At 27.6% G+C, this 13,699-nt stretch overlaps 2 protein-coding genes across 8 annotated transcripts in view; one reads left to right on the top strand and one right to left on the bottom strand.

The window, feature by feature from the left end:
- AsnS (asparagine synthetase) overlaps positions 1-11,063 on the bottom strand; it is a 50,416-nt gene extending 39,353 nt beyond the window's left edge. Inside the window, exons 1-2 of one of the 5 annotated variants that reach the window (XM_075355139.1) lie at positions 10,913-11,055; positions 2,085-2,197 (exon numbers count right to left, since the gene is read on the bottom strand). Coding sequence is in view for 2 of the 5 variants with exons in the window: in XM_075355136.1 (XP_075211251.1) it covers positions 8,783-8,803 (21 nt within the window). In the remaining 3 variants the exon portion in view is untranslated. Of the gene's footprint in view, positions 1-911; positions 956-2,084; positions 2,198-4,194; positions 4,390-8,782; positions 8,837-10,912 lie in introns of those variants that run through there. The other 4 variants (XM_075355140.1, XM_075355137.1, XM_075355138.1 and 1 more) reach the window with 4 other exon arrangements.
- Positions 11,064-11,503: 440 nt separating this feature from the next.
- Positions 11,504-13,699, top strand: part of LOC142318734 (sorting nexin-13-like) — a 95,225-nt gene continuing 93,029 nt past the window's right edge. For all 3 annotated transcript variants that reach the window (XM_075355132.1, XM_075355135.1, XM_075355133.1), the window contains exon 1: positions 11,504-11,708. The gene's annotated coding sequence lies outside the window, so the exon portion shown is untranslated. The remainder of the gene's footprint in view (positions 11,709-13,699) is intronic.

Genomic DNA, 13,699 nt, shown 5'->3' with positions numbered 1-13,699 from the left:
CACTGACACCATGCGTAAGAGAAGAATAGGAGGATTCTTTAGACATGTCATGAGGATGCAAGATTCAAGACTTCTGAAACAGCTAGTAGAGTATAATCTCGACTCGAAAAACACAAAGACAGGATGCAGATGTATCAGAGAAATAAGAAAGGATCTGAAGAAAATTGTCCTTACACCAGAAAATACTACAGATAAAATAAAATTAAACAAGAAAGTCAAGAACAAAAACACTTACTTCACACTCACAACATGAAGATTTTCAACACTAGAAAGAGCACAAAGATTGGAATGTATGAAAATTACTGGAAGGACCGCAAGGTCCAAACAGTTCTATAGAACAGACATGAATAATGGGCTGACTAAAGTGATCCTATGTGGTAATAAAAGATAATAATGATAATAAAATGCATTATTAATGAATATATTATGATGAAAAAAAAATACTAATAAAATTATTAGTATTTTTTGTATCTGTTAAGTTTGAAATTTTAAAAATGCACTGAAACTAATAAAAAATTAAAAATTACTGTTCATTGAATAGTAATTTTGCATGTCTCACTCACGAGCGCGCGTGCACACACACACACACACACACACACACACACACACACACACACAAACACACCTATTACTGATTTTATTTTTTTGGGGATACTTAATGTGTTCTAAAATTATGAATATACAATAATATTAATGACGCCAGAGGAGAATAAAGACATCGCTTATTTTAGACTGCTATTAAATTTCTTACACACCTTTGAAAAGAAGGGGGCTGATATATGTAACTCAGATACAACTGAAATATACTACTTATATTTAATGCACTATAACATAAATACTGTATTTTATATTTCATTTAGCCAAATATAAGCAATACTTTAACCATCAATTAGAAAAATTACTTAACTTACAAAAATTAATTTCATATAAAAGGAGAGTCTGCAGTAACCAGGTACTAAACAAACAAGAGCCACAAATTATTTGCATAAAAGATAATTATTCTTTAGTTTCAGTAAATTGTAAATTATATAATTCAATAAATTTTATATGTACTTTTATAACCCTCAAAAATTAATCGAATAATAATAATGTTATTAATCTAATAAAAATAATATTTTTCAAGGCATTTTATTAAAATGGAAACTCTTATAAGCAGACAAGTTTGTGATCAACAGTTTCATATACTTAAGCCTGTAATTATTATGTATGTATATTATTAAACTACTTTTAGTATAATTATACTCTTTCAATAAATCGCAATCAACTTAATTTTTATTGTCATTTTTAATGGATATTTTTACGATGTTTTAACTATCTTTAAAATATTAAATAATATTCTGCTTATCTACTGATAAATTATAATTATTATTACAATTTAACTGCCAGACAGATTGCAAGGGTCAGTAAGATAAAAATATTATCCCAACTAGTTACCACAGTAACACTTTCAACACATAGCAATTTACATAAGGTTATCTGAAATTTGTTATAAAATTGTATCTGACAGTTTTTGTAGATCAAATACAGTTGTTTTTTATTTAAAAAAAGAAAAAAACTTTACAATCAAAAATTTTTAAACAAATTTAATGTAAAATGCTCCTATTAATAATTCCATAAAAATAATTATTTTATCGAAATATGTTCAACCTAAAAATAATTTATTGAAAAAAATTAATTAATAACTTTTGATAATGTAAAAAAAAAAATTTTTAATAATGTACAAGATATTATACTTAAATTATATACAAGTATATGTTTGACATATTAGCACATAAATTTACAGTATCATAATTATATATTTCTCCGACAATCACCACTTGCTTATCTTTACAAACTTTATAAAACAGTTATTCCTTAATAAACAGTATTTTTCTTATAATACAAAAATTTCACAATATTTAACAGATTACAGGAGATAGTAAATTGTAACCATAACAGATGGTACACTGAAAAAAAATATTCAGAAAAGAGATGCATTATATGCATCCATTTAAAAAAAATGGAAAATCAATATAAAAATATTAAAGAACTCATCAGACTTATGAGATCTCAATAATTTTTACTGATCTCATAAAATCACTTACCTGTGGTAAACTGACAATAACAACTTTAAATTTGTTCTTTATAAATTAATAAATCTGAGTGTGGTAGAACAGTTTGTTTTGATTAAATTTCCTAACAATTTTTTTTCATGTAACTGTAACAGTACATTCATTTTATATATAAAATAATACCAAAATTAATATTGAAATATTTAAGATTTTTAAACATCCAATTTTAATTAAACAGAATGTCAATTTTATACAATAAGATATCGTTAAAAGAAATATTTAAATTATAATCATGTAATATTAAATAAAAAAAGGTAAGCTATTTTACTGTCATGATTATCTTTATTTTATTTCAGTAACTGAAATAAAATAAAGTCTAAATAAAAATAAATTTAAAAATGTTCAATTTTAGATATATGCAATGTATACTTGTATGCAAATGTGCAAGTCTATGATTAACATTATGTGCAATGTGTGTTGTTTATAACATTTTAATAGTTTATTAGTCTACAATATAAATAATTTATTAACACAACTTTAAATCAAAGTTAACTTTTTTTTTACTTAACTTAGATTTAAATCATAAATCTAATGATTAACAATATACACATTAATTCACATCTACTTTTTTAAAATACAAATACACAACAAATATATTCTGTCATAGTATATTGTATGCATAAAACGTAAGAAAAATAAATTATACACAATATCAGGAATTTATTTGCTAGCATCTTTGAGCTGTATTATTTTAAAAACAATTGTTTAGTAAAATACATTATTAATACTTCTGCTTATTAATACTTTATCAGTAAGTATTTCATGAATATCTATCTTTCTCATTGTTGATGCAAGACAATATGGAAATTGTTACCTTCAATCATAAAAAATTATTATTTTCATAGAAGCAGGTGCTTGTAGAGTTATGTTCAATTTAATTTACATCTCGCCATATGAGAGATGTTCAGTAATTCCCTAAGTAATGTAAATAATTTGAAAAAAAAGAGTAATGAGAACTATTTTACCTAAGAATTTTAATCAACTTTTTTGGTTAAATAAATATAGTACTTGGAAATCAAAAAAAAGAACTTCAAAAAAAATCTATTAAAATAGTTACACTTCCCAACACCTAAACAGACTAACATCTCGAAAAAAGAAATTTTGTGAGAAATTTTTATACTTTCACCTAACAGCAAGGAACCTTTTTTTGACTTTAATTCATAAAAACAAAAAATGTATTGACTGTATTACATTGCAAACACATAAACCACCAAAATATTAAGTTAAAATAGAATCTAATTTGACTCAATGTTTGTTTTTTTACGATATCTGGACAACACTTTTATAAGACTATGACACACATAAATTACTTCAGGTAAAAAAATCAGTAATCAGTTACTTTTTCTAAGAATAATAACATTCACAATACAACCAGTATTTGAACCAAGTAAAGTGAAAGTGTCAATTATAGTAATACTGCATTTCAATGAGTATGACGTGCTGATAACAACAGTAAATTTGACTTAGTGAATGGGACAACAGGAAACCAATACACTTGCTACTACATCTAATTAGCCAGGAATAGGATCCTTGTCAGATTATAAACAATGCTTTCTAAGGGAGTGATCTGTTCCCATGACAGTTTGTTTACAACCATTTGATTGTAATAACTGACACACATATTTTAGAAAAAATATTTGTCATACAGTTCATTTAATTTGTGCAAATAACTTAATTTTTTCTTTATGTTTTTGTAAAACTCTGGTATTGTTTTTGATTACATCTATTTACTGTCATTTAATTTGTTTAATCATGAATACTATACTAGTTCCTTGATATGGATAATACTAATCATCTTATTAAACACTATATTAATCTTTAACCAGTTCATTGAATAATAAACAAAAACTAATTAACCAGTTGCTGCAGAATTTAAAACAGAAATTACACTGATAGACAAAAAAATATTTTTTTAATGTTTCTGTAAGTATGATACCATTTCTTGAATTGCTTTTTTGCGTACATTACAGATCTGTAAATAGAATTTTTCTGTTACCCTTAGTTTTAAATAAATTGCGCTTCAAAAAACTTAAGGGAAAATATAGTTAAAACTTGTAAAATTTATAATTTTGCATGGCCATACCTGTGTTAGAATGATTTCGCTGATGCTCTTCTTTTATAAATATCCACAGACATATCTCGAATTAATACTAACAGTAATTGGCTAGCATGTCAGTATTCCATTTCCCTTTATAATGGCTTTCCATCACCGAAATGTCTTGGTAGAAACGTTCACAGTGTTCGTCACTTACGTCTCCGAGGTTGTCCAGGAAGAAATCTAGATGTGAATGGAGGAAATGTATTTTCAAATACATATTACATCCCACAATTCTGTATGAAGTAAGAAGTTGATTAACACTATTGTGGTAATTGTCAGATTTCTGTTTGCCGAGAAAATTTTTGTAAACGTCTTTAAATGAAGCCCAAGCTACACGTTCTACATTATTTAACATTGAGTTAAATACATCATCTTTGATCAACTCTCTTATTTGAGGACCAATAAATATTCCTTCTTTAATTTTTCCTTCACTTATATTCAGAAATTTCTGCCTGATGTACAAAAATCTGGGACTATCCTTCTTCAATGCATTTACAACATTTTTCATTAGTCCTAACTTGATATGTAGAGGGGGTAAAAATATTTTTTTGGGTTCAACTAAGGGCTCATGAATAATATTTTTCCCATTTGGAGTTAGGTGTCTCGTTTCTTCCACTCTTTGGTAACATAACGTTTATCCATAGTTCAACTGTCCCATTTGCAAAGAAAATATATGTACTTAGTAAAGCCTAATTGCATGCCTAACAAAATAGCTATAACTTTCAAATTACCACATATGTTCTAGCTATGTTTTTTATGATTTATTTTTTCAAGAATGTCTTTCATCACATCATATGTCTCTTTCAAATTAATACCATAAGCGATTGGTATTGAAGGATATTTGTTACCGTTGTGTAGTAGAACCATTTTTAAACTATACTTGGGCGAATCTATGAAACGGCACCAGTCCCAAGGTTTATGAACTTGTCCTAAGTGCAACTTAATATCAATATTTGTGCAATAAACCAAATTATTTTCATCAATAAAGTACTGAGAAAGTTCTTTTTGTCGGCTTTGAAAGTCTGAAATTTTTGTATTTTTTTTAAAGTAAATTCCAACTTTGCAGTCTTGATCCTAACAGTTCAGCTTGATTTTTTGATAAATTTAAATTCCTAACCAAGTCATTTAATTCACCTTGTGATATAAGATGTGGCTTATTGGAAGATAATCTAAAATCAAAATCATTGTGATCTTCTTCAATACTGCCTGATTCTTCATTGCTGTTTTTGAAACAAACATTCACAGACGACTCAGGAACTGGAATTATTTCACTGTAAGCTACAGGCCTGATTGCCGATTGCAATGAAGGATATTTTACAGTAAATTTTGATTTTTTAGAAATTCCACATACACTTGTTAAACAAAAGTAACAATCGGTTACATGATACTTTGGTTCACACCAAATCACAAGTACACCACATGGCAAAGCCTTCTGTGTATCTTTCAGCCATCCTCTTAAATATACAGAAAAATTACTGCATACTATATGAAGAACCCACATCTTATCCTGATCATCAATTTTACTTTGAAAGTACAAATGATATGTTTTTTTAATTAAAGATGTAATGTTTTTTCTGGTAATTTGATTTTATGGCAAACTCACCACATGCATAACAAAAGCCATCCACATCATTTACACAATTTCAAGCCATTATGACACTGCACTCACTGTTAACAAACTTAAAACAGCAATAGGATTGAACAAAATTAATTCATTCCTAAATCCAGTGCTTAATACAAACAACATAGCTGTGTTTTCAGCTACATGTTTTGACCTGCACAAACATGATTAATCTTATCCATGAAGGCTCACTCTTCAGTGTTAGATATGATGTCATAATATATAACTACGATATGATTTAATTCATTGTCTAGTATTGTTTATTTAAAGCTTATAAATTATGTTAAAAATGTTAAACAATAAAAAATGAGCTAACAAATACAATATAGGAATTTAAAATGCTAACTATACATTGAAAAAAGAAAAAAATTCTTTAATTAAAATTTTAATTTTTTTCAAAATTGGTGGGTGATAGAGAAAGATTCTGAGTTCATATTCGTTTTCAGCATCAAAAACAGATTAAAATCATGTATCACATGGTAGAAAACAAAAATTATGTTTATCAGTGTTATTAAAAAAGAGAAAAATAACAAAAAAATATTTTTGCTGTCTTCATTTAACAGTAACTAAATTTAATGAAATGGAAACAATACTTCAGAATAGCTATTATTTGATTTCTGGTAGTAATATTTTTTGGTATAATGTAAGCCTTACTTCATGTCTATATTCTTTGCCATTTCAATACTTTTAATAGCAATAAATAAAATATAAATTGTTTATTTAAATGAAGTAAATTGAAGATCATGGTCAATATACTACAGATATATATTAGTGACTATATATTAATGTGACTTAGTGACACACACTAGTACAAAGTAAACAGACAAATTCAATCTGGCAATTTTTATAAAGCATAAAACAGATGAGTTGTTATTTATGGTTAAAAATGTTATTTATACTATTGCTAGTTCTGCAGTTGGCATAAAGCTAAAACAAGAATGAAATAAATAATACTCCATTTACTTGAATGTAAGTACCCAAAACCCAGGTTTTTGTGCAATGCTTTAAAATTTGGTTTTCAATTTTTTTTTTATGCTTTCTGATTGCGCTGAACTAAACAAACAAAATTTTTTACCCCTTTATTAAATAACGTAGGTATTTTTATTACATTACATGAAATTAAATGGTTCTTTTTCTAAGTTGTTAGTACGGATGTTTATTATTAGAATTTTTTAATGGTCAGACACAAATATAAATTGATTAATTTTAGTCAATGCATTTTGCCTTGACTGCCAAGGAAAACCTTCTAGTTCACCATTAATCATAGTATTGAGGATGAACAAAATTTTTAACTGGTTGGAATTTCTGAACAATGAAAGTAATTAACAGAAACAAATTACATTCAGATTTGTTAATTAAATGTAAAGTTAATATACATAAAAGCAGTTCACTTGTAGATGTTATCATCTTATGTTAAAAGTTACAACTGATTAATAATGTCTGATTGCAAGCCATTCATCATAAGTTCAAGAAATTTGTTATTTGATTTTCTAGGTATGGAAGGATTTATCAACAATTTTGAAAAACATTTGACATCCTATAACCCTATAGATTTATTCTGATAAAAAGAATAATCAGTATGCAAAGGGTTCCTTTTCAAAACATGTTTTATTTTCAGGATAAGTAAAATCTTGATGGTGTAAGGAGGACATTTCTTGTCCAGTCCTCTAGCTTCCTCATTTAATAAATTATTGAAGAAGAGCAATTTTAAATATATAACTTTTAAAAGAAAAATTGTTCTGTTGCAGGAAAACAAGTAAAAAATAAAATGGTATCATGAGTTCAGTTCATCTTGCCGTCTCTTGACAACTTAGGTCTCTCCAATTAACAAAATTGAAATATTGTAATATTGGTCTGTTCTTTTGCAAATGAATGCATTCTACAAATGTAATGAAAAATGAAGTGCATTCTACTTTCAAGAATAAAGAGTAATTAAATTGGGGTCAAATTCCTTGTATCCCAGGGTTTTTTAAACAACCCCTAAGATAAAATTAAAAATTTTTAGCTCCTAACTGCAAATTTAAGTACAGCAGTATTTGAACCATCCTTTTTTTAAAAAAGTGTTCTGTTTCTGGGAGACATCAGTAAAAACATAATTGTCTAAGTGTAAGTATTCACATTCTCTTACTACTCCAGTAAAAGAAAAGTGTAAAATTTGAACACATTAGTATGCTGGCTTCTAGATCATTTGGTATTAAACCAAATATTAAGTCTGGTATTTTTTTCACCTATCATTTCAACTTCCTCATTAAACTATGCGCAAATGCATGACCACAGTCATTAGTACAACAATGACTGAAATCTTTGTTTTTTAGTTCTCCTATCCTGTTCAAATACCAAAACGAGAATTGATTTTATATCTTAGTGTTTAATTTTTTTTAAATTATATTCAAATTGTTTAAGTATTATTTTTTTGGAGGCCAATAAAAATAACAGTGGTGTAAAAAATTTAGATCCCAGGCATCTTCAATTGATAAATACTTTAATATTGTTAAAAACTGTTCTGATTGGATGTGAATATAAAACTTAGTGGTGTCAGAGGTCCAGAGGACCTTCCTTTATCCCTTCAATTAATGAAAATCTGAAGGGCTAAACAAATATCACAAAATTAATTATGACAAAAGTTATTAAATTCTTAATGCTTTAAATAAAACTGAACCAGCCACTGCTTTCAACTGTGAGGTAACAAAATAGGAACAACAGGAGTAATGACAGTAGAGCTCATAGTACAATGGCAGCTCACCAGGCTGGTCTCTAGTGGTTAACTCATCATTGCAAATCAGCTGATTTCAAAGTCGAGAGTTCTAAGAGTCAAATCCTAGTAAAAGCAGTTACTTTTATATGAATTTGAATACTGGATTTTGGATACCAGTGTTCTTTGTTGGTTGGGTTTCAATTAACCACATATCTCAGGAATAATTGACCGAAACTATACAAGACAAGTTCATTTACATTCACACATATTATCTTCATCCATCCTCTGAAGTAACACCTTACAGTGGTTCTCCGCAGGCTAAACAGAAAAAAAGAGTACAATGGCAGTAGAACCAATTTTACTAAAGATTGCTAACTAGACAGACAGGCAAAGGTTATCTTTATTTTAAATGAAATACATGGTATCTTTTAACACAGAACATTTATAAAAGAATTCCCATTCAAAAAAAGTTATTTCTTTAATTTCTCAAGATTAAAACAAAAGACATTCAAATAAAAAAAACAAGAAGCACAATGTGTTCAAGGTGCACAAGGTGCGTGGATTATGAAGACGTAAAATTATTTTGATTATGGTCATACTACTGAATTAATTATATATGCAACTATAAATCAATGTAATAAATATTTTACCACATAAAAATTCACAAGTTTTTTATTTAGCATGGGTTTATACTTGATTAGTTGGTCACTGTTTCCAAAATGTCTACAGATCTTGATTCAGTTCAAGTTAAAGATATATTTCCTTTAACGTGGATTAAAATTTCTACTTACAAGAGTAACTTCGTCTTTACATTCTCAGGAATGATGAGTCTAAAATTCGACAGTACTGACTTTTAAACTGAGACTGGGTACAGCCTGTTTAGAGACAATATTCCCAAGTATTGTGTTCATATTCCTGACGGCTAGTTTGAACTATCCAATGCCATCTATATAATTCAGTGCCAGAATTAAACATGTCCTCAAACAAGACTCATACCCAAGCAACAAAAAATACTGTTTTAATAATATTTTATCCACAAATATTAAGTAATTTAATAAAAAAACTAGTGTATTTTTTATGGATTTCTTTATGTATTGTCAGCACAATGGTAAATGACTTGTAGATTAAACAATTACATTGTTTTTTTTTTAATTACAAGGTAGTATTTACGAAGCTATTATATATTCCACTAACATTTTTAAAATGCTACACTTAACCAGTTATGCACCTAAGAAAAACATCATGTAAACTAACTACGTTCTGGGTTTGAATCACAGTCAGGCATGGCATTTTCACACACTACAAAAATTGTCATTCATCTCATCCTCTGAAGTAATACGTAATGGTGGTCCCAGAGGTTAAAAAAAATGAGATAAATAAAGAAAACATTAATTTGCAAAATGGAATTATACTAGTTGTAGTAGTAAAAGATGTAACGTGTTTATTAAGTAACATAACAATGAATGTAAGCAATCTTACACAAGTTACAAATTGTTTCAGAAAAATGATAGCCACTCTCAAGAATAACAAGTATCTCATGTCAGGAAAGTAAGGAGAGAAGTGATTTCCAGTTGGTTTACTTCATGAGCTGAATGTACAGTTGAATATCAGCTTGCCAGCCCACCAAAGAGCAGATGATACTCAGTCCTACCACTAACAGTCACTCTATTCATCATAGACACTAGTTAAATAAAGAATATTATTACTCTCATGGAAAGCAACTACAAAAGATGTGTATATACTTCAAGTACTATCATGCACCATAGCCATAAGAAAGATTGGGAGATAAATGTGGTGAAATATATTATTTACACTGTTTCAACTTGGCATGCAAAAATATAATACTCATCATGATTATATCTATTATGGATAATAATGTTGTGAGATTTTTCTTTTCACTAAAATTTCAGTTTGTTATAATAACATATTTATTCTTCATGTTGATATGGAAACTATGTAAAGCCATGTGCTAGACATGGCGTTTCAATGATCAGTTTTAGCAGACAAAGTTATTATTGTAATGAAACCTGCACATATATAGATTTTCTGCTGTAGCATGATGCAAATTTACTGTGTCATGACTCAGAAAAATATAAAAATATTTGTCTATGATATTTGTATATTAATAACTTAGCTGAAATAATGGTATATTAGTATAACGCTGAAAAAAGATGCTGGTAGTCTCAAGAAAAAAAAATTACATTTTTTAAAAAAATATGTAATTTTTTTTTACTATCATATAAATATATCATATGGAAGTACCATATTAAAAAAATATCCACAACAGTTTTAATTCAAATACATCGGCTGAATTTTAAAGTGCGGCAAAAAAGTAAAACATAAAAAAAACCTTTGATAACATTCGGTATAATTGATTAAGCACTTACCAAAACGCGACAACGTCCACGATGACGGCCGGCAAATGCAGAATTCTACTCGGTAACAGATAATATATTACTATATCGCCACTGTGTGTTTGATTACGTGTTAACACGTGGCAAATCAATTTTGACTTTAATACTGCACGCTAGGTTTTTTAGTTTTTTTTTTTTTTTTGTACTACCCCACTTGAATTAGTTTTATTGTACCTCCAAGAGTAATAGTGTTGCCAATTACAAAGGATTTTAGAAACATATTTACCTGCAAATTACTAACAGATATTTTCTTTGAAACATAAGACGGAATATTGTTCATAAACAATTATACAGTTTTCAAAAATCAAAAAATTAACATAAGGCCTTTGGCTTTTTCCATGTTAGAATATTGATCATATTTATATGATAAAAGATTTTTAATGTCCCGAACGAAAACTGATTCTCGTTCTTAAAACAGGTTTTCATACATTTTAAAAGTTGTTGTAACCGATATTTATTTTACTCAGAAAATTATAAATTCCACGTACTTTTAGTAATTTTGGTAAACATGAGTTCTTTTATTACACAGATAACTGTTTCAAGATGGCAGTGATAAGTCAGCTGACAATTTGACATAGTTTGTTTGGTGTTTTTCTGAAAACTTGACATGTTAACAGTCTGTGTGAGAAGTAAATTAAAAATTTTTCTGTTTTAAAATGTACCTGCATAAAACTTATTTTGATTATGCTTGTATCACATTTTATACCTTTTATTTGTTTTCTTCTTCACAGTTTTTTAAACGTATGGATTAACAGGGGTGTGTTGTGAGGTAATTCTTGTCAAAACTCTTGTTTTAATTATGACAATTTTCTTTAATTTGAGAATGTTCATAAAAGATTTTCGGTCAAGATTAATTTCATAATCTAATTTATTCAGTTATTGTGGTATTAGGGATAAGGTTTGTTACCTAATTGGTTATTGTTTAGGTTAGGCTTGTATTGAATTGGTACCTCGCCAATCCTGATTGAGAATTTTTTAAATAAGTAATTTTATATCCTTAAAATAATGTTTCTTATTACGTTATCATTTGATTGGTATTTTGACAAATCATAGTTTATTCAATTACCAGTGGTTAATGTTATTTTGTGTAATTAAAAGATAATTGTGCTATCACTAACTTAATATAAATTTTTAAGGAATCTTAATATGACAAAAGTTGTGATTTGGTTTGCCACCATTTAACATCTTTGTCTTAATATTGATATATAGTTTAAAATTTTCTTATTGTACTCCTTGTAATTTGCACCAGCAATTCTGAAAAGAAAAACTTCCATTTTCTCTTGATTCTTTGAATTAATGATATTGGAAAGCAGAACTTTATAATTATATTTTTCAAGCTCGAATAACAAAGGACATTGACATTTTCTAATTAATGGGACACCATCTGCTAATGATGTTGATTAACTATAGTGACTTAAAAACCAGTTCTTTAAATATGACTTTTACCATTGGCATTTTACATTTGTATATAACCTTTTTTTATTTAGGAGTAATGGATTATTTAAATATTTCAATCATTGCTGTGATTTATTAATAATATTTCACAAGATTATTGAATTGTAAGCTTTGATAGTATTTATTACATTAAATTATTGAACTTCATGATAAAAAAAATACTGTTATAGTATGTTAATACAAATATGATTTCAGTTTATTTGTTAAACATAATATTAATCTGATATCTTTTATTTTTATGTTAGTAATATTTAATATTATAGTGAGGTTAATTTTGTGACTGCTAAATATCTAATAAATAATATCATAAATTTTAGATAAAGTAAGATTGCATTATAAATCTGTGATTAGATTTGTGTGGCACTTTGTAATTGGTTTGACTAGCTCTGAAATATACTTAAAAATTACTGGCCACCAATGTCTTGAAATGCATCAACAAAAAGATGAAATAGTGAACAACCATACTTTTTCTGATATATTTGTCATTTGTGTAAGAAGTATTTGATACAAAGTAGTAACACAGTTGTTGGTTGCTATAAGAGAAGTTGTTTTAATATTTCTGGATTAAGGAACATTTAATAATAGTATTTTTAAATGCTTATAAAATTACTACAATATTAAAAACAATATTTTCACATGAAAAGAAATGTTAAAAAGTCTCATAATTCAGAAGTTACCTGTATTTTTAATACTTTTAGTAATATAAATTGGTTTTTTCTTCAAGTAAGCACGTCATATCCGTGGAAAAAACTGCTTATTTAAGGATTTCAGTATGATAAGAACTGTTTACTTTTATACACATGTATTAGTTTTCAAATTACAATTAATTATTGTTCTTTTGTACAAAAAAAATTGTTTAAAAATACCTTTTAATGATTACTAATATAAAACAATTTTTAAATTGATGATAACACAATTTAAAATATGAAAGCTTAAAGCCAAATAGCTAAAAACGTTTACCTGAATTGAGCAAGTTTTTGTTCTAATTCAGGCTTTTTCAGAGACTATTGCTGTAAGTGCTGAGTGGCTCCGTGTACTGTTTTTTGGATTAAGTTGTGAAGGGTAATTGTTTGTTTGTTATGTCTTGGAAAACGTATGTGATGTGAATTGTGGTTGTTCATTACACAATGCCCAAAAAGGAGTGTAATATATTTAGGGTGTATGTATGTACGTACGTTAGTTCCATAGTAGCAGCTCAGTGGCTGAACCGATTTAGATATATGGTCCCTCATTGGAATCCTTATGTTACCAGGAGTGTCATAGGCTATATATATATATTTTTTTCCCCTCCCCCTTTCTGAGACC

The sequence above is a fragment of the Lycorma delicatula genome, chromosome 2 (genome assembly GCF_047948215.1).
Source record: "Lycorma delicatula isolate Av1 chromosome 2, ASM4794821v1, whole genome shotgun sequence".
Lineage (NCBI taxonomy): Eukaryota > Metazoa > Arthropoda > Insecta > Hemiptera > Fulgoridae > Lycorma > Lycorma delicatula.
The sequence above is the reverse complement of the archived record's forward strand: the minus strand, read 5'-3'. Positions and strand labels throughout refer to the sequence as shown.